Below are 21,333 nucleotides of genomic sequence, written 5' to 3' on the forward strand. Positions count from 1 at the left end.
GAAGTGGCCAAATTTGAAGGTACACTTGATTGATAATACCTCACATTCCTCCGGAGAAGGAAATATCATGCGCAAAGTGTGTTAGTTTGAACTGAGGCTTTTTAGAATTTAGTCCATCCTGCCCGGTCTGACCGGTTAATTCTGCCAAATGGAAAGCGTCCTACGAGGGGTCGGTCAGGTGCAAATTTGTTTTATCCAGTTAAAAAACTCGTTACCAATCAGAATCCATTGGTTTTCACTTTAAACATCGATTAAAAACATGAGTAAAACTGAAATTAACAGGAAAACGACCAATTTATTCATGGTTTTAACTTCGCAATTTTTTCTTTTGGCAAAGTTCAACTCGCACAAACTGTGACTCTATGCCTTGTGTCCATATTTTGCCATTTTTAAAGATTCCGTGCTTACTAAAAACAGCGGCAAAAGACTGGCCGTCTTCCGACTTTGATACTTACAAGCAACTACTAACATGTTTTGGAAGTATCTTGGGCATTTTTCGACAATCGCCCGAGATTGTCCGCGCATCTACGTCTTCCAAAATCGGAGTAACCAATCAGAAGTCACTTATTTCTTTTGCAGGAGATTGGGTTAATGACGATTCGGTGACGTTGTTCTATCGCCTCAAATGTACACATCGCAGGCTCACAGCCTACCTGCCAAACCCCACAGGTCACAGAATTTACAAGTTCCAAGTACAAAATCGTTTGGAATCCGAGACATTTACGTATGTGACACAAGACCTAAATCACCACGGCCGGTGGAGATGTCAGCTGCAGATAAGCAAAGGCGCGTCCCGCGCTTATTACCGCTGGGATTCGCAATATGGCGAGATCAGTCTCTCGATGTGGTAGCCGGCGATCGTATCGTCGATGGTTCCATTGACTTGAACTTCGCACAACGTAAGCGTAAGTCGCTTGTGTGGCGAAGATCTTTAAAGACACAACGTTGGTAGGTTTAGAAGGAACCATTGTACCATTTAATTCCAGGCCGTTGTTGGTTAATGTCTAGCCGTTATCTTCGAAAATAGTCTACTCGTACCGCTATAGTTCGGTTTGCAGTTATGAGCGTTCAAACCCGACCTCAGGAGAGACTTGATCGTGCGGGATATTTTCAATTACAGAGGAGACCTGCGTTTCAACCCTGAAACACAAAAAGGGGTTTTCCGCACCAGGGACTGACTTTGAAGTGGCTTCCTGTCAAGTCTGGTGATGAGAGGTTGTTACGGAAGATTGAAGTGAAATGATGAACAATTATTAAAAGTCGGAGTAGTTTATCTAGTTTGATGTTTAAAAAAATGATCCAGTTGGTTATAATCGCGTTTGAATATTTACGAGTAAGTTGACGTTGGTTGCGTCTTTGTTAAAAAATCGTAAGGAATGCAGTTTTCAATTTCCTTGTAAAATAGTTGGTGCTTGTTACTTTATGGTACGTTTTTCCTTGAACATCGAGTGTGGTATTAATACCTTTATTTGAGACAGTCAAAAGTTTTAAAGTTGCTGGACTCCAAATGGCCATAATTAACCTGGAACTAAAGATTGTAGTCCTTGTCTGATGAAGATGCATGACGCGAAAATCTCGGGTAAAAATTGAACCCTCGCCTCTCCTAATAAAAATTTTAAGCAGAGTCAGTTTTAGTCTTTCAGAGCATGCAGAGCTGTCACAAATGGCGGTCTATTTATTTTTCTGTTCTGTATATGTTAATTAGATTAACTGTCCCTATTTCAGAAATGAATTTTAGCACCTCGAGGCTTGGCTAGCAAGGTTTGTAGGACGATAAAAAAGTTGTCCATCATATTTGAGTCTTAATAGGTTACCTGTAGAGATGATGTTGAATATTTTAGATCATTTTTTGTGTATTTTCAAGGTTATTGGTATATGTATTTGACTTAAATTGACTTCTCTATAAACTAGGGAACCAAAAATAAATTTGACTTTTCTCTGTCCATCGCCTTCGTTTGCGATAAAAAACAATATGTTTGATTGTCGTGTGCTTTTTCCAGGAAATTTGGTCGCGTGGTAAGTGCTCGAGTTTTGCATTCCGCGCGTGGAGTCCGTGGGGAAAACGCAGAGTACGAGAAATGGAAAAGCAAAGGAGTGGTCCTCCTTCGCTTTACGCACGTTTGTTTATCACCTGACTGTAACGTCAATACAGTATGCTTTAAGAAAGCATAGGTTGTCGTCAATCCTTTCAATTCTTGCTGTTCGAACAAGATTGACAGAGAAGAGTTTTAAAATAACCGACGGCGGTAATTCACCGACATTAAGAATTTTAATTTTATGTCGACAATGTTCATCTTTACCATTTATTTCCAGGCATATCTTACTGACTGGCGATTTAATTGTGAACATGTCAAGACAAAATTGTTTTTGAGTTGGTGGAGAGTATGTTAATGCTTCGAAAACCTAAGAACTTTTTATGTTTCCTAGAGCTGCGTTTGCTCTTGGGCATTAAGTTTGATATGTAATTTGTATTCGTAAAGGTTATTTGATTAAAATAGCTTTAAGATTAGGAGACGTAAAACGAGATTGTCAAGATAGTCAGTTTTAGGTTTCATTAACAACTAACATTTAGAAGATCGTGACAAGATCTTACAGTGGAACGGATAAATGCGATGAGGGCAGTATTGCAAAAACTATCTTTTCAAGTCCTTTGTTTGATAGTACTAGTCTAATAATCATGTTAGTTTAAATTGTATTTAAAGCGTTGTCTTGGAGTATTCGTCAAACATGTAAGCATGAAAAAATGTGAAAAAAATATAGAGGCGTGAAAGATCGAAAAGTTGTGTATGAAGTCCATACGAGGGCAAGTAACGCACGACCCGGGAAGTAACGGGCATTCCCGACGGGGTTAAAAAATGAGGAGCTGGGGAGAAGGTCAGTTCTTTAACTTCAGGTCACGTCAACCATGCGTTGAAAAGCAAGAAGACCCTGGTAACAAGGTTGTTCCCTACTATGCAGACGAGAAAAGTAATTTGGTCAGTGCCACGGGATCTCCCGGGGGTTTTGATCTCGTTCTGGTTGTAAATAACCTCGATCTCATGTGACAGTGAGTCGAGTCCTATTGGACGGGATCAACACCTGGATGGACCGTTCGGCTATACACGCGCGCGGGAGTCACCGTGTTTTGCAAACCAGTAAGAAAGGTTACTGATATCCCACAAAACTGATATTAACAAATGTAGTCCATAAATGTTTTAATAAAATTATTAGCAACAAGATAACAGTCAAAATACCTATAGTGTGATTCGTTCATTACTTAATAAATACTAGAAAAGGCTGCAAAAGATTCTCTCCCATACACAACTACTTTCACCTTCAACAATGCTTCGTCGAAGACAAAGCAGGAATCGAACGCATCTCACTGATCCTTGATTACCGCTAGTTATAATTCTCTCGTAATGATGCTATAATATTCCTTCCGGAAACAACTAAAACTGGATGGTCAAGTATTCTTTTAGTTACATACATCTTTCGAAACAGCTGCTCGTTTTGAAATCGTTCATGATTGCGCCTACAATCTACAGGTAATTAACACACAGTGTTTTGTTAAAATAAAGAAGATAGATATTTGATGATAATCATTTGAAACCTGTTAAAATACAGCAAAAGACGAGCAGTTTCTCCTAATCACAGAATGCATCGCGGTTAGGAAGCGAAGGGAAGTAATCTTTCGAGCGATATGAATTTTGCAGGCTCAGTATTCAGCTGTGTCGCTTAACACCATACAACTTATTCCAAAATGGCCGCTACTTTATGCGGATACAAATTGGCCCTTATTGCCTCGTTCAAGATAAAATATTCTTTTGAATAGGCTAGTTTCGAATTGTGCAGCAACAAAAGAACAGAGTCGAGGTTCAGGGGAATAATTTGCATTTTCCTTTGCTTTGAACAAAAAAAAGCTAATTATTCCCCTGATCCTCTGACGAAGGGCTAACGCTCGAAACGTCAGCTTTTACAATCTCTGTACGGTGGTCAATTTACATTATCAACCCCGTTGATAAACCAAATTTTTGTATACTACTTCCCCACCGACGCAGCACCACAGTTTCTTTAGAAACTACCCCTTCATTCATCTATTCGAAACTAGCCTATTTTAAGCTTAAGAACGAGGCATCAAGGGCTTATTTGAATAAAAACAAAAGAATATTTAAGTGGCGGCCATTTTGTAATAAGGTGTATTTCGATCTTCGTAATTGTTTTCATTGTACTTTTCCCCGTCCAATGATTCTTAAGGTGGCCCCCTAGAGTATTTTAAAGTTTCCACTGTAGAGATCTACCAGTATGGGTACCGATTTTATACGGCTATAATACGGTGTCAACTTTCAGATTACGACCGTTTGTTACCATAGCAATATCACATCTTATAACAGGCTGATATATTTCTATTTTTGGCCTAAATTCTTTAATATTTATACTTTCTTTCGGTGAATTTTTTTTATTCTCTGCCACATTACGGAAATGATATTGCCTGGCATTTTGAAGTGGTAAAAAGTCAAGGTCGCTCAGATTTTTTTGACAATATTCTGTAATTTGTCATTTTTCAACAAATATTTTAATAAATACAGGTTATTTGATAGGTTAGAACTGAGCCAATTTTTTAAAAAAATTACCAAAGGGAACGCGGGAAAATTAGCAGTTAATTTAGCAGATTTGCTCACGCTGACGTCACAAAAATCAGAAAAACACGCGCGATTCAGGCTTTACGCGCCATATTAATGCCCAGCTTGCGCGCGGCCCTAAAACTCTTGGGAGCCTTCTCAAACAATCATGTTGCCACAAAAAGATGACGTTTGAATGGAACTGTTCCTGGGCATGTGGAAGAGGGTTACAATAATTCGTTGAGTGCTCGCTTTTAAGCACAGCTTTCTCTTGGGCTACCTATTTCTACAAATAACCAAGAAATCACTTTCATTTGATCCAGAAAGATTCGACGTACGAAAATACAAAGTTGGTTTATTCTTAATCACTACTTTGTCCCCTTACTCACTGTCGCTATGCATGGCACGAGTAATCAATCTCTTTGTTTTCTATTTGGCTTCGATACAGCCGAAAACTACAATACTTTGAAACTCCTTTGAGCGTTAGTCATTTTGGAAGTTAACGTTGCTGGTTTTTTTAACTTTTGTCTAATGAGTGGCCACTATTGACGAGTTCACGGTCTTGAGTGCCTCATGGGTAATAGGTGTAAGATGGAGAGAAATTCAACGGTTTGTGTGGAAGTTCAAAACGATAAAAAGTATTCATGATATGTAATTTTCGTTTATTTTTTAATTTTCTAAAACAGAAGATACGCGCTCAAAGGTGCGACAGGATAAAGTTGGAGGGAATGGCTACTGAAGAAATCCATTTTATTTAACAAAGTTTCTGCCATACATTTCCTGTAAGTCAAAGAGAATGTGTGGAGACCAAAATGCAACATTTAGGAATTCCAAGGAATAGATACTAAGTCCAGTTCATCTCAGTTGTGAACTTGAACTTATTTGTTTGGTTTATGATGGGGAAAGTCTATAAAGTAGTCATGTACAGTTTTAATATTTGCGCTTTAATTTCCAAACAGACCTTTGAATTTCCCGCCATGTTGCCCTGCCGGATTACCCATGATGCACTCAAGAGCGTGAACTGGTCCGATTCTCGTCGACATTCATACGTACCGTCTTTTCTTTTTCTGTATTTCTATTTGACCAGAGACTACCCGAGTTCCCACTTTTTACAGTGCTTTCGGCACTCTGTAAAATAGTCCACTGTGTTTTGAATTTCTCCTTGCTTTTGCGGATGCCGTGAATCCGTTACCAAAATTTATTTGAGAAACTACAGCAGAGGCAAACAATTAAATGAGGCAATGTACTGTTGCTCTACGAGCCAGTCCCAATGTCGCTCTTGCCTTTTCTGCTAATGGGTACGAATATGGCAAGATTTTAAAGCCATCAACAAGAGTAGAAATACAACACTGAAGCGAAAGCGAAATCAATTTCGACAGTCAATTGAAAATCGCTCTGATTGTTTATTTGTCCTTTTCTTCTCTGACTTGCCATCCAAGCACTCTCCTGTCAAATCCACATGAAAACAAGTTACAGCAAGCCTTAGCACTTGTCTCCTCTCCCCAGGAGGTCGAGCAAACCATACGTTGATGACCCTAAAAATAACAATCACGAGAGCTTCATATCCATGCATGTATAACCTTTAAGGCGCCCGAAAACATTGCTGCGGAAGCAAATGTTTCCCAGTTTGCGCCGCCAGGAAACATTTGTTGCAGAAGCAAAACTGTTTCTAATTTTTTTCAGAAACATTCTGCTTCCTAAGCAAGTATTTCCTCGTTGTGCGCTGAGGAAACATTTCGGCAAACATTTTCCTCGTTTGCGGGCACCTTTAGACCCATAAGAAAACAAAAAGCAAAATGGCGGGAAATGGGGAGCGCGAACGCACATCCGGGACCTGTAGTTACGATATTTTGTCACACTGAAATGGTTCACAAATATGAATATGCCATATGTTTCACCACTACTGCTCAAAGCAATCCAAATTCTTTACAATTCCTACCCTTGAACCTAAGGTAAGCATAAATTAGGTTTGTTTTGGAATTCATACAACAAAGACGTGTGATATGACAAGTGAAGGTAAAGCCGTGAGAAACTGTGAGAGCTTTGAAGTTTTGGTAGAAGACAAGTTTATAATCAGCTTTATATTAGTTGCTACAGTTTCAAACCTAACTGCTGCAACACAATCGAAACACGAGACACATACCTGACCGTTTCTGCGAGGCAGTCGTGTAAGCCTAACGCCACTGATGTCAAACAAGCGAATGTGACGATTGTCATGTGGAAGGGCGATAATATTGTTCACAGGGGACACTGAGAGTCTAAAAAAAGAACACAGAGAAGAGTACTTTACTGTAAGACAGTGATTGGTATAGGCCATTCCGGAATTGCACAGGGAACCGGGGCGAGTTTCAAGTTTGAAACAATCTATATAAATTGACACCATCAAACGAAAGCTAACTTTGAGATTGGCCATTTGTCCAAATTTGATGCTTTTAGGTCGAACAAAGACCAAGTTACGTCAAGGTATGATCCTCGCAGTTATGGACGCACCTTTCGCAATTGCGCAGAGAAGCATGAAAAATTCAGGACTTCAGCGGGGTTTGAACCCGTGACTTCGCGATACCGGTGCGACGCTCTAACCAACTGGGCTATGAAGCCACTGAAGCCACTGACGTTGGGAGCGTCAGCTAAAATTGCGTCCATAACTGCGAGGATCAATTTATCGATTGGTTCAAATTTGAAACTCGCCCCAGTATCCTGCGCAATTCCGGAATGGCTTATGGAGAACGAATAGCAGCTGAGCGTTTGAACAAATGTCCATACATAAAATAAGATCAACTGAAAAAAAATCCTCTTCCCAATGAATGGACACGAAACTATAATGCGCTTTTCAAAAATCTGCGGAATCTCAGGTACTGATCGACTATTATAATTCTCTGCTCTATGGTCAGCCAAAATGTATTTTACAACGACTGCAGTGTCCTTAATAGTGCTGCAAGGCTCATTCATCTTAGCAGTAGATATGAACACATCACTCTTTTGCTTATCCAGCTTCATTGCTAGTGGCTCCCTATTGAACACTTTTAACTTTGCTGTCATTACATTCAAGGCTCATCATGGTTTTGCACCTGACTATATCTCTGAGCTCATTAAGTCTTACACACCTAGTAGAACCTTACGATCTTAAAACAAATTGTTGCCTTTTACACCTAGATTTAATCTTAATACCTATGGTGGCCGATCCTTTACGTTGGCTGCTCCTTCTGTTTGGAATACCTTTCCGTTGGAATTCAGATCTTGTGGTTCCCTTTCTTGTTTTAAATCCAAGTTTTTTACTGTTAGTTTATCCCTGTTTTTAAGATATTTTCTTGCAAAGCGCTTTTGGACTATTGGGAATTAGTATCACCCAATTAGTGGACTAATGCAAATCCGGCATTTTAATTGGCTACGCTACTAGAGGACTATTAGTAATAGTCCTCGATTTGCTAATTTTATTATTGCCTTTTCTGTCCGACTAGTTGGGTGACACTAAAACAATTAGACCCTTCGCCCTCAAGGGCCATTATTATTATGACAGTTTGAAACTTTTGAATGTCAATACCTTAAAGCTACCTGGGGCGTTAATCGTAACCCAGGAGCTCCTTAAAAACACCATGTTCAAGTCCTATTTACAAATATCTTTCTAAAAGTATTATCCACTTAAATCTATTAAACTATGTGAAAATATAAAATAAGTGATTGCTAAAATTAAAAAAAAAAGAATAATAAAAAAAATAAATAAATAATAATACATTTTTTTTACAATAATATCCTTTGCTGAAATGAAATTCGCGTTATATTGCTCGTAAAGTTTATGTGATTACTTTAAAAGTGCGGGCAATATTAAGAGAGCTTGATAAGACCGATTTCTGCATCTTTAGCAGGACTCCTTTAGTTCTCACTCTTGACCCGAGTAAATTCCTCATTCCCTCCTCCATGTCTGTGGACCATCCACCTAGCACGTCAATAATGATGTTGTATTGTTGCAGATCGTACCCAGGATACTGTCGCTTTATCTCCCATCTTAGGGGGGCATACTTGGCTGTCTTCTCCTCTTCCTTACTTGTTCGGTTATCAATCCATGGACAGCTCATCTCTAGTGCTATCACCTTCTCCTGTTGGTGGTCGATAAAACGGGCATCGATTCTGTTTGCTCTCGCCTCGGTGTGCTCAGCATAGAGCGGGACATCCCAGTAGGTTTGAAACTGGTCGTTTTCATATACCGGTTTGGGTTTTACTTGGGAGAACCATGGTGGGACTTTGTCAATAAGGTTTGCGTCCTTCAGGATCCCCAAGAACAAGATCTTCAAGGCGTTATTGTGCCTTTCCAAGTACTTGTTCTGGGCCAAGGTGGGACATCCAGCTAGAATATGCTGAACTGTTTCTGCTGATCTACTGCATAGCCTACATGCCACTTCAGTAGCTGGTCGGGCTCGCACCTTGTGACTGTAATATATTCGTGTTGGCAATAGTTGCTCGTAGAGCTCGATCACTCCTGCAACGGTGTTAGACGGACACAACGTCCAGTCCTTAAGCCAAGCAAAGCAGTCTGCTTTACTCAGACTTACATCCTCCCACCTACTTGTGTGTAGCTTTCCTTGCCACCTCTCTTCCCTCACAGCCTGTGTATTCTGCTTTTCTACAGTTTCCTTCAAGGCAACTTTGATCTTCTTGTCTGTGATTGTTACTCCCCCCTGGGTGATGCAGGGTGACGGGTGCTCAAGGTCCAGGCCAAGACCGAGCTCTGCTGCATACTTCATGCTATCCTTTAAAAATGAATGGTGTCCCACCTCACCTGCTCTTTCTTCAAAGTTTCTCACAAATGAAATGGGCGGGTGCAGATTTTTGTAGACTTTCAGAGCAGCCTTTATCTTGACGAGTTTGTATTCTTGCTCGTTTGTATTCAGCCCGCGCCCCCCTTTTTCCCTCGGGAGGTACAGTAATGCTGTCGAGCCTAGGGGGTGTTTGCCGCCGCTCTGAACCAGGATTTTTCGAACTTCTCTGTCAATTTGCCTAAGCTCTGCTATTATTATTATTATTATTATTACAATCTCTATCCGCGGACTGCATTTGGCATCTGTTACTCAATCTTACAATACCAAGACGAAAGAGGCCGAGAGTTGAACCAAAACCATCCCAAAGATGTCGCGTTTGCTTGGTTCATCGCATACTATTGCCGGTAAGACAATTGTTGATGATTCCCAAAGTCATGCGAAAGTGATTGTAGGTTATGAAGCAACAGACACCAAAAGCCGGAATCAGCCAAGGAAAAGCTCTGTCAATTTTTTTTCGTTTTAATTCATACTGATGTTGGCATCACCCTTTCTCCCCTTAGAGGGAAACTTACAGATTTTATACACCCTGTCTAACTCCTGGCGATTTTACTCGTCAACGGGTGGCAAGTTTAGGAATGAAAAGGTTAAAGATGAATCGGCAGGCTACCTGTTCACAGAGGAATCTGTGTTGATTGTTGTCAGCGGCGAGCGCATGTTTTTCAAATCCCACACCTGGCGAAATAAAGATTGCCAATTAAAGACAATTACTGAGAACCGATACAATTCCCAGAGCAAGCTTCGCTTGTTCAAAGGTGGAGCGTTATCATGGTTATACACGGTGACCGGACAAATTAGGGATGGCGCAGCGGTGAGAGCACTCGCCTCCCACCAATGTGGCCCGGGTTCGATTCCCAGCCTGGACTCGGCGTCATATGTGGGTTGAGTTTGTTGGTTCTCTTCCCTGCACCGAGAGGTTTTCCTCCGGATAACCTCGGCTTTCCCCTCTCCTCAAAAATTAAAAAAGACGCAACATTTGACTTGATTTACGTTGATTGTTAATTTCAGTTTACAATGACCCCAATTATGGCTTCAGCATTAGAACGCCCAGACGCTTGAGGTCCCTTTCCTTTCCTTTACTTTCCTATCCACCCTTCGAACAACCAGGGAAGGGACCCTCGGTAAAATGTATTGAAGTTATGGTAATGAGCTTTTCAGATGCCAAACGGATGATTAGTAAAAGCTTTTGTTTTAAGGAAATGTGTTAGTCTAGCGTTCGTCTTGATGTCAATCTGTTCAAGACCAGAAACCCATAAGGGTTGAAACGTGTCACGGCCCCTTGTGTGCTGGGAAAACAGCTTCTGAATATTCAATTTGCTAAGTATACCATATTTGGAACAACAAGAGAGAAACATTCAACCAATCAGTTCGCAAGAACACCGTGACGCAATACCACCAATGTTCTCGCGCGAACTTAATGGGAGCGAGGGGTTTCCAAATATGGTACTTAGCACTGAATATTCGGAAGCTGTGAACGCGCGTTACACATTTCAACCCTTATGGGTTTCTGTCAAGACTAAATGATCTTTATCCATTTCAGGATGATAACAGAGATGATCTAAGCCTTTCTATTGACCCTAAGTTTGCCTACATTTAGGTGTCAGTGTGATTTACATGATTTAGTAATAAATATTAAATAATTACTAAATCCTATCACCATTTCCCAAGCCGAGTACCATGCCTAGATCCCAGTCCTCAAACAGCACCTTGCCCCTGGTTACAGGGGCACACGAATTTCTTTTGGAGTATGCGCGAGACATCATTAACAAACCGATCTAAGGGCAGGGTAAAAAATTCCTTTCCGCCAACTACGAAAAAGTCAGCTTTGGACATCTGTATCCTTCAACGTGTGTCAACTGAACTAATGGCCTAGCTCCTTCGAGTTTTACTAGCTCCGAGACTGGTACCGAATCACCTATCTACCCGAACTGGTACCGAATTGCAATCGGATTTTTCCGACTACTGCCGAGTCAGCCAGTCATAAATGAATCTGCTTTATTATACCTTAACAGTTCTATCATCGCTGCCACTCACTACGATGTCTTTTGTTGTGAATGCGGTTGATCTCACAGTGCTGTGAAACAAACAAGCAATCAAACATCAATAGTGATGATGCCTTCAGAAAGCCTACCACAGATTACCAAGGCTACTCCGTTGGAGATTATGGGCTTAAACGTGGTGGGATTAACGCTCTGGGCCACTTTATAACTTAAGAATTTTTACTGATATCAAATCTACTAATTTTTAAAATATGACGTCTTCTCGGAGAAAGGTGATAAACATAGGCCCCGTCTCACAAAACGTTTAATCCAAATACGTTATGTGGAATGTTGAGGGACTAGGGACAAGAGAGAACTCGCCTTTCCTGACACCATCTCCCGAGATACCAGGGAAACGGGAGAAGACCTTTCCTCTGTTATGGTGTTATGGTAGACAAGGCCGTGTGCCAAAGAACTGGGTCAAACATCTCGGTCACTGTCTCACGGTGATGTCGGACGACAACGGCTATATGGTTCCAAGTGTAGAAGTTCATCACCCAGTGAGAGACGGCTGCAGCCGAAGTTGTACAACCGTCTACTGTTTCGGTGGCCACTGAACTTAGAGCGAGTTTCAGTCGAGTGTCGTAGTAAGTAATTACTTTGGCCAATCAAAAAGGAAGGAGGCAACCCAGTAAACCAATCAAAACTCAAAGTAATTATACGTAGCCGACACAAAGCGCGGGAAAACGTGCACGCGCAAGCCACGATTGGTTTTGGTTTCACTTCTGATTGGTTCAAGAAATGGCGCGAGAACTTTGAACCAATCACTGAATGAAGTAATGCAAAACCAAAGCAATTCGCTAATCACTTTCGACACTCAAAACTTGAAAACCCCTCTAATAATCAAAACAGTAAAGCTGAGCCGGTCTTCCAAAAGAATTGGCTGCGGAGTAACCCATTTGTAATTGACACACTTAAACTGCCGTAAAGTTGAAATGATATGGGCCTTATTCGCGAGAAGGCCATATTGGACATAGACAATAGATTTCGTACCCCCCTGCCTCGAGTTAAAATGTTTGGGGAACGAGTTTCGGTGGCGCAGTTACGCGTTCCCAGTTATTATTCAGCTAACATTCTATTCACCGCGGTGACCAACGTAATTTCTCCATGCACCCAAAAGTATTAAGCCCCGCAACAACGGGACCTATTCATCTAGTATTCCAACACTTAAGGAAGTTTTATATGTAAACATTAAAAGAGGTCTTACTCGGAGTGTCCCTGGAACACATTGACTGAATGAATTGAGGGAGTCCTAAAATCCCACAGCCTGAAAGTTGTATCCGTGGACGAGGTGACGATAAGCTGCTGGGTGGGGTGGGTACAAGTATGCGTCAGCTCTTGATCATGACCTAAAAAAAAAAAAGAAGACATTCCGAGCAAAACTCTATCCCTTCTAAGAAACTAGCCTGTTCTAGGCTCTCAGATAGTCGAGAAAACGAAATGAACTGCGTGTGAATCGCAGGTTCATTACTTTTTTGAGGTGCATGTATTCAGTCAATCACATGTTAGACAGGATTCGGCTCCATAATAACTGATAAAACTAGGAGAAACTTCTGGTAAATAATAAGGAAATAGATTAGCGTCACGATCAATCCACCTCTTGCGTTCTGGAAATGCTCAGGGATGAAGAAAAAGGTCAAAGTTGCACTTAGTTGTCAATTAACAAGTCGCAAATGTCAAAGCCACTGAAGTCTCTTTTCGACGCTAACTAATGCATTTTAACGATTGGAAAATTAACCTCAGCCGGTCTTCATCGCCGGCTTTGAGGTGATACTCCAAGTCATATTACCAGTTAACTGATGAACTTGCTCAGCTGTTTCAACATCCCAAAGCTTTGCTGTTCTGTCCCAAGAAGCTGTTACAATCTGTTTCCCAGATGTGAACCAATCAGCTGCAATAACAGCACCTTACAACAACAAAACAAACAGTTTAAACAAACAGTAACGATAACAAAACGGCGTATGGTTAACCAGTGCAGAGGCAAAAGCGACAAATTATTGCCTTACACCAATGACTGTGTCCTGGATTTGACTGGTTAACCGTAAGCCACCGCTAGATTGAGTTTGTTAAATGGTTCTCTATTCTGCTCGAAGACGTTTTTCTTAAGGCATTGCAATTTTTCCGTCACATAAAAAAAAAAACAATGTTTGATTTGATCCGTTTTACTTAAGTCAGTTAACAAAGTCATCCAGTACTAGACTAGTCAGTCCATCGAAGAAAAGATATTGAGAGGCCAAGAATTACTGTTGGTTTTGGAAACTTGACAAAAATATTGAGTGGGTTTTCCTGAGTGCGATGAATTTTTGATTTGTTCGATTCACAAAAAATTGGAAAACACTTAAAGCAAACCATACCAATAAAGTAACATGAAGAAACAGCAGTAAAAAGCTACAAGGCTGGTTACTGGGGTCTTGATTTCATTTCTTTGTTTTAAGTAGAGCCTATAATCAAAGGCACCTACAAAAAAACCTGATTTGTGTTTACCTTCGTGCCCCTTCAGCTCACAAGTTGGTGTTTTAAGGAGGGCAGAAGATGAACCATCCCTGTTATCTGTATCATTTACAAAGAAAACAGAGGAAGGGTTATATTTAAGTCCTTGATACATAACACATATTTAAAAATCCAAGAAAAGAATGACAATTAGGTTCAGTGAAGTTCTATTATGTTGGCATATTTTAACTTTAACTTTGATAAATTTTCAGTAAAACACAAAAATAATGTGGAAAACCCTTACAAGGAAGTCACCTCAGTTATTACAGATGTACTGGACCCAAATTTACCTAACACAAAAGACCATGAAAAGAAAGGTGATAATTTACCTTCAAGTTCCTCATCTGTAATGTTTTCAGCTTCATCAGCTGAACCTGGATGGGAACGCTGCGAGTGCAATGGGAGAACAAAACTAACCATAAAAAGAAAGAAAAATTACCCTAATTTTTTCCCTTTTTGCAGGGATTTCACTACAGTTTTGCACGGGAAGTCATCAAGGTCTTGAAGCATACAGAGTCATGTAAGTGCAGAAGGTATGTCATGACAAAGATGGGTTCTCAGCCAGTAACAAAACCCTTATTTTGTAAGGTTTTAACACTAAAATTAGTAAGCTAGTGCTTAGCTCCAGAGTGGCCTAGTTTTCAACCCTGGAAGTGATCCTTTAAGTAATCTGAGTATGCCATGGTTTTCATACTTGCTCCACAGGATTGTACCAAGGAGTATTTATACAGAATGCATGCTTTGTGAGCTAAATCATTGCAATAATACATTGTCACGATACAGCTATAATTTCATGGAAGGGCTTGGGTAAGAAAATTAAAGACAGTCATTTCCCAAATTTGTTGATGTGCTGGGCTTCAAGGGAGACAAGGTTTTTTAAAGTTGTCTCCAGATTCTCTTGTAAAACGGTCAAATTTTCCCATACCTGTTCAGGACTTGGTACAATAGCCCTCCAAATCTGGCAAGTTCCATCCCCAGATCCTGATGAAAGAACACATATTACTGATAATTATATCAGAGAGAGTATCTCAATTTAGCCGGGGTATTTGTGGCAGCGTTGGTGTGATGGTAAGTGCTTGCCTTTGAATAAAAATAATGAGGAGGCAGGGGAAGCTAGGCAAGGTGTTGCAAAGGGTTAGGGTGTTGGGTTTGCATCAGTGATTGTCCTGGGTTAAAATCCAGCTCTCTCCACTAATTGCCTGGAATGGTCTTTGGTGCATGATACTAAATTCCAACCACCCTTGCTTTGGATTAGGCCAATTGGATTGTATTTAGCCCAATTGGATTTTCTCCATTATTTAACTTACTGATAATCATGTGTGATTTGAAAGTGTAACCTGCCTGAATTAGCTCTGCTACAGTACCTACAGCTTCTGCAGGATTATTACTGTTATATATCTAAAATAATTAAGAGAAATGTTAATGTGGTGTTAAGGCTATTTGACTAGGAACAGTTCAGATTTTGTATGCATTTGAGCATACAGTGTATCCACATGAAAAAGCCCTACCAAATGTTAAGCATAATGTTATTATTATATACTGTCCACATTGGATTCCTGGATTCCTTGTCACATCTGTGGAGAGATTATGGGTCCTTCGCTTTGCTCCAACTTTATGTTACTGTTAGATGTCTAAAATGAAAGCTTTTTCTAGATACTCCTAAATCCTTTTGATCCAAAGTACCAATAATAATAATAATTATTAATAATTAATTCATGTTGCTCTGGAAGAGCTTCAGAGCTTAATCTTAATATTATCATCATAACAGTAATTATTGTACTGCTTATACAGTAGGTCCATGCTTCATAATTTGATACATTGGCTCTGTAATACAGTCTTCTATTATATAGGCAAACTGGTACAAGATGAAAAGAAGAATTCTGATTGGTTGTCTGAGAGGTCCGAAATTTGGCAATATGGACTGCTAAGATTTCGTCAGACATAAAAAGAAAAATGCGAGAAGTGTTTTTTATTTAGTCATGTTGGAGTTCCAGTATGAATTAAAAATTTACTTTCCTGGGCCCGCTTGTTTGAAAGCCAATTAACTTAATACAGGATTAGCGTAAACTTTTGTTCCAGGCTTTTAACTTTTTGGTGAAAGTTTATTTTGCTTATTATTGTTTTCCAAGATTGACATCTTCTAATGTAAAGTTTTGCCGAATATCAGCGTTGAACAGCATTTGGAAGTAGAGAAACTCCCTGGTTAATTTTTATCTGGGATTAGTGCTAATCGGCTTTTGAACAACCTGGCCCAAAACCGTCTCTGCACAAGAGAGCCAATAAAAACTTGATTGAACTAATTTGATCAGTCCACACTGGGAAAATATTGGTCTTGTTCCTTTTTTGCAAGTTTCCACATGGACTTGCAAAAAAGGAACTCAACCAATATTTTCCAGTGCGGACCAGCTAGTTCAATAACATCTATATTGTGCTTTTCTCCCTGGCCCACATGGTTCAAGATTTACCTGTACAAACTATGGCGTCAGTTGGGTGAAATCGTATGGAATTGACTGTAAAAGCAATGAAATTGATGGGACATTAAATTGATGGGTGTGATCATTGTAAAAATTTGAACGTAAATTTATTAAACATAGATTGAGCATTTCAAGACCAAGCAATAAATTATTCAATATTGTTTAGGTTTAATCACAGCAATGACAACACCACAAACACTAATATTGCTAGTCAACAGAAAGGACCACAACCAGCCGACATGCATATAGCTTAGGTCTACCAACAACAAAGACTGAATTTACCCGGCTTGGAGCGAGTTTCAGTTGAGTGTAGTAAAACCAAAACCAAAGTAATTACTTTCGCCAATCAAAAAGGATGGAGACAATCCAGTAAACCAATCAAAACTCTAAGTAATTCCCCGTAGCCGACACAAAGCGCGGGAAAATGTGCATGCACGAGCCACGATTGGTTTTGGTTTCACTTCTGATTGGTTGAAAAAATGGCGTGAGAACTTTGAACCAATCACTGAGTGAAGTAACGCAAAACCAAAGCAATTCCCTAATTACTTTTGACACTCAACTAAAAATCGCACTATAAGTTACCAGAGGCACAGAATTTATGAAGCTCAGATAGACTTTGGTAGCCAAGATCCTTAAAGGGGCTAGGTCACGCTATTTTATGTAATTTTGTTTAATTTTGTTAATTATGAGCTCTAAACGTCAAATTGGCTGAGCAAGAGTCTTTCATTTGCAAAATCACGGCAACATAACAACTGAGAATGATTTTCAAGTTTTGTAAATGACATTTTGATATAGACTGATATAAATTTAAAAAAGGTGGGCAGACGTTTTTCAAATTTACCCAAATTCAATCCATTTCAATCCTCTCCAGTTTTGTCCATCCATGTCCCCTCTTGGCTTCCCTGTGTTTTGTTAGAGTTCTTCTATAGTTTTGAACAGTTATTTTGATATTTTAGTTAATTCTATGACCATTCGATCAGTGCTGAAAATGTCTAAAATAGCGTGACTTAGCCCCTTTAACACATGTTTCCTAAATATTACTTGTGGTAAAGACAAATTAATCTACCAATGTTTAATTGTCAACATTGGTTTTGGTTCAAAACTCAACCCACTGGCAGTGTTTCAAACTTTCATCCAATTAAACCTGTGGCCACTTCACCTGAACCCACAGATAAAATGGATTTCAGATAGAGACTCAAAATGTAGCAAAAACCAACAAGGATGTTGACCCCACCTGATCCATTGTGACCTAAGTATCTCAGCAGACATTGACCAGTTTCCACATCCCAAAGTCTGGCTGAGCGATCTGCAATTATGATTTTAATAATAATGAAAATTTTATTTGTCTTCGAATACAGACAACTGGCTACTTGAAATTAAGTGATATACTTGTTTATCATATGGCCTGTACGGCCCCGTGCACGCTTTTATTGCAAAACTATTGGAAAAATCCCCGTATGAGGGCCGTACGCATTAGCGCGAGCAGGGCCGGAAAAAGCCACACAGCCCTGTATTAGGAACACGTACTGCTCCGTGCGATGCAATTTAGGGGATTTCGTTGTTTTTAAACGTCCATGTAATTTACAGCCAGAAAAGTAAATGCAAACAACATATTAGATAAATTTTCTGCGTAGAGTTTTGCGCTGGGCTCGACCTGTACGCCATGACCTCGGCCAAATATTTTCCTATTCGGCCCTCCCACTCAGTCAATAAGTATATAATACTGTCTTTAGAAATGAATCAAATGAAAAAAAAACAAACTAAAGTTTTATTAAGTCTGGACCATCCCAAATCTTATTTCTAAGACAGAAGATACATGTAAAATACATGTATTTCGTTCTAATGGCTAGATTTATCATTTTTTGATTATAATAATTATTATAATAGTGTTGTTGCTTTTTCTCAATGCCAATGTCATAATTTCATTATTATTATTAATTATAATTAATAATGATAGAGCAGTTTTCAATTGAGTGTCGTAAAACCAAAACCATAGTAATTACTTTAACCAATCAAAAAGGACGGAAACAATCCAGTAAACCAATCAAAACTCGAAGTAATTACACGCAGCCGAAACAAAGCGCGGGAAAATGTGCACGCGCGAGCCACAATTGGTTTTGGTTTCACTTCTGATTGGTTGAAAAAGTGGCGTGAAAACTTTGAACCAATCACTGAGTGAAGTAATCATAAACGAAAGTAATTCACTAATATTATTACTTTCGGCACTCAATTGAAAACCGCTCTAATAATAATAATAATAATAATAAAATGAATCATCAGCTGAAACATTTGTACGTAGAAGGAGAGGAGCAGGCTTGATGCAGTAGTGTGTCTGCTACTGCTGTTGCTATTTGTAAAAAGCTCTAAAATACAAAGCAATGTATGGAGTTCTTTCTAAAAATTAAGCTTAATTATCTCTAAAGAATGGATGCCCCAATTTTCTTTTTGGATACCAAGGGTACTTACTATAAGATCTACCTTCTCTGCATCGTTTTAAATCACACAAAAATATCCCTGTATTAGTAAGCTTCACCGATAGGAAACCTGAGTATTTCGATATGCGCAGAACCTATGCGCAGTGACAATAGTAGGCACCATCCTTAAGCTAAAGCATGTTCCAAGGTCATGCACTTTACAAGAAAAAATCATGCTAAGCTGTGTAAGATGCAGTAGGGAGCCAGTGTTTTGTGGTAACAGTTGTTACATTGAAATGATCACTGGCCGAGGGGTGAAAAAACCTAACATTTCCCTGTTAAACATAACCTATAGTGAATAGTAACAGAAAAATATATGTCGATATCATAGCTCAGAGGGTTTTGCTATACCAGGACTTGGTATCTTATAATAATGATAAGATAATGCAATAATAATTACTATATTATTATTATTATTATTATATTATTATTGTTATTATTATTATTATTATTACATATTATTATCATTATTATTATTACCAGCTGATGCTGTTCCTATTATGGTTGGGGTATGTCTTGCACAAGACACTTCCCACACCCCATCCCGATGGCCAGTATAACTTCTTGTCCGGCGGCACTCTTTACTGGTTGTCTGGTTTGGAATCTTGAAACTTGAAACAATCTGAAATGTGTCACAAACAGACACTTTGATTTTTTTATGATATTAGCCTGCAAGCAGGCTTTTCCATTGAAAATGGTGCACGGTCTAAATATAGGGCTTAGTTACTACCTGTAGTCTCTAAAGGAAGAGCCTGCAGCGATCCCTGCAGTTCTTCAGTATAATATTTTACGTTCAGCATCTGAACGTAAATTGCTGATTGGTCAATTCGCAATTGACACTTGTCAATTAAAAAAATACAAAGATTTTCTGTTCAACTCAACAAGGTGAGTGTGATCTCGGAAAGTGCATCTCTTCTAACTAAACATAGACAATAAATAGTCTTCTCCAGGAAAAGGCATAACAGCGTAGAATGCTGATAAATCCTCACTGCGATGGTGTGCTTCAGTTGCGGTGGATAAGGCAGTGGTATTTGTGGCCACCGCAGTTCTATCAGCTTCCGGGTCAGTTTCACATGAACCACGAATAAAGACAAACACATGTCCGTTTCCTTCATGACAAATGTGTTTGTGAATGCTGCAAGCTCGTAGATATGTTGAGCTTTTAACAAGTTTCGGATTTACAATATTCCTTGAATTCTTTAATCACAGGTCTGTTGAGTGCGACCAGAAAATCCTCACGCATTGGTTCATGAATAACTACGAGAAAGGCATTTGCAGCTGCTTGCCATCCTCTTAGCGCAAGATTCTTTACAAGGCAAATGGTGGCTTTGTCGCTTGGTGTATGGATCATCATTCCCATTCGGCATTAAAACCAAGACTTTCATGCTTGTAGTGCTGTCAGGAAGGTCATCCACATTGAGATGGGCGAGGAAATCCGAATATCTCGCATGCACTCTACTCACAAGAGGGACTCACAGTTTTCTGTGTAAGGACATGATGACATGAAGGTGAAGGTGGTGGTCGTTTTTTCCCCCCGAGAGATTTTCTATGTAATTTTGATTATTCTTTTATTTACTGAAAGGGCTCTTTCCTGGTGTGAAACTCAAAGCCCGTTTAGTGACAACAATTTCTTCACATTCGACACGCCTCAGTTTATTTACCTCTTCAGTTATTAAATAATATCTTGAAAAGCTTACAGTACGGGTATGTGCAGACTTTTCAGAAGCATGTAGTGCAGACTCTCGAGAAAAGTGTCCTTCAATAAAAGTACCAGCATGACTGCACAAATAAGCAAGAAACCCTCTCTTCTTGCAAGGTTTAAAAATGTTCAGGTGGCTGTACACAGGCTAGGAGGATCCTAGAGGACAATATTTTCTCTTGAGCACACACTTACAAACTCTGCAAAATTCATAAGACGATTTGGATTTAGAGTTTTGTCCTAGCATTAAATTTTTGTTGATATATTTTACGGAGTTTCCAGATTGTTGTTGTGCTAAAATTACTCGTTTGAATAACCAATGCTTTGAGACTAGCACAACAGGTTATGTTCTAATAGAAGACAAGAATCTAATTGTTTGGAGATGTCACCAACATTAGGTAGCTCAGTTACTTCACAACCACAATTGTTGATGTTCCTGTTGTGAAACCACAACCCAGCACAACCAGTAATAAAAGCCCTTACAATGTATTTCATCACTGACAGTGAAAAACACAATCAGCTTACCTGATTTGTTTGTTATTTATTTGTTTGAGCAGGTTGAAGTTTTGGCAGCTATTCAGCTGATGTGGACCTGCTATACCCACCCACCCATATATACACAGAGGAAAGCCATAACACCGGGAACTTCATCCCCTACTCTTCTCGATTAGTGTGTGGTTTCTTTAACGTCCCACAGGGAACTAATGAACATGGAAGTTATTTGTGAGACGGGACCTCTGGCTTAACG

The 21,333-nt window shown here is 39.5% G+C and overlaps 2 protein-coding genes across 6 annotated transcripts in view; one reads left to right on the forward strand and one right to left on the reverse strand.

Annotated features, from left to right (window-relative positions):
- The window catches only part of LOC138040289 (uncharacterized), a 19,252-nt gene extending 16,473 nt beyond the window's left edge, over positions 1 to 2,779 (forward strand). For all 5 annotated transcript variants that reach the window (XM_068886046.1, XM_068886050.1, XM_068886059.1 and 2 more), the window contains exon 6: positions 580 to 2,779. In XM_068886046.1, the coding sequence (XP_068742147.1) occupies positions 580 to 851 (272 nt within the window). In that variant the 3' untranslated portion in view covers positions 852 to 2,779. The remainder of the gene's footprint in view (positions 1 to 579) is intronic.
- LOC138040279 (WD repeat-containing protein 37-like) overlaps positions 2,304 to 21,333 on the reverse strand; it is a 23,251-nt gene continuing 4,221 nt past the window's right edge. The window contains exons 4-15 of the mRNA XM_068886035.1: positions 19,367 to 19,508; positions 17,647 to 17,718; positions 16,404 to 16,448; positions 14,864 to 14,919; positions 14,268 to 14,325; positions 13,933 to 13,998; positions 13,238 to 13,354; positions 12,656 to 12,797; positions 11,414 to 11,483; positions 10,020 to 10,084; positions 6,742 to 6,856; positions 2,304 to 6,133 (exon numbers count right to left, since the gene is read on the reverse strand). Of these exons, the coding sequence (XP_068742136.1) occupies positions 6,002 to 6,133; positions 6,742 to 6,856; positions 10,020 to 10,084; positions 11,414 to 11,483; positions 12,656 to 12,797; positions 13,238 to 13,354; positions 13,933 to 13,998; positions 14,268 to 14,325; positions 14,864 to 14,919; positions 16,404 to 16,448; positions 17,647 to 17,718; positions 19,367 to 19,508 (1,080 nt within the window). The 3' untranslated portion in view covers positions 2,304 to 6,001. The remainder of the gene's footprint in view (positions 6,134 to 6,741; positions 6,857 to 10,019; positions 10,085 to 11,413; positions 11,484 to 12,655; positions 12,798 to 13,237; positions 13,355 to 13,932; positions 13,999 to 14,267; positions 14,326 to 14,863; positions 14,920 to 16,403; positions 16,449 to 17,646; positions 17,719 to 19,366; positions 19,509 to 21,333) is intronic.

This window comes from Montipora capricornis, chromosome 1, assembly GCF_036669925.1.
Source record: "Montipora capricornis isolate CH-2021 chromosome 1, ASM3666992v2, whole genome shotgun sequence".
Lineage (NCBI taxonomy): Eukaryota > Metazoa > Cnidaria > Anthozoa > Scleractinia > Acroporidae > Montipora > Montipora capricornis.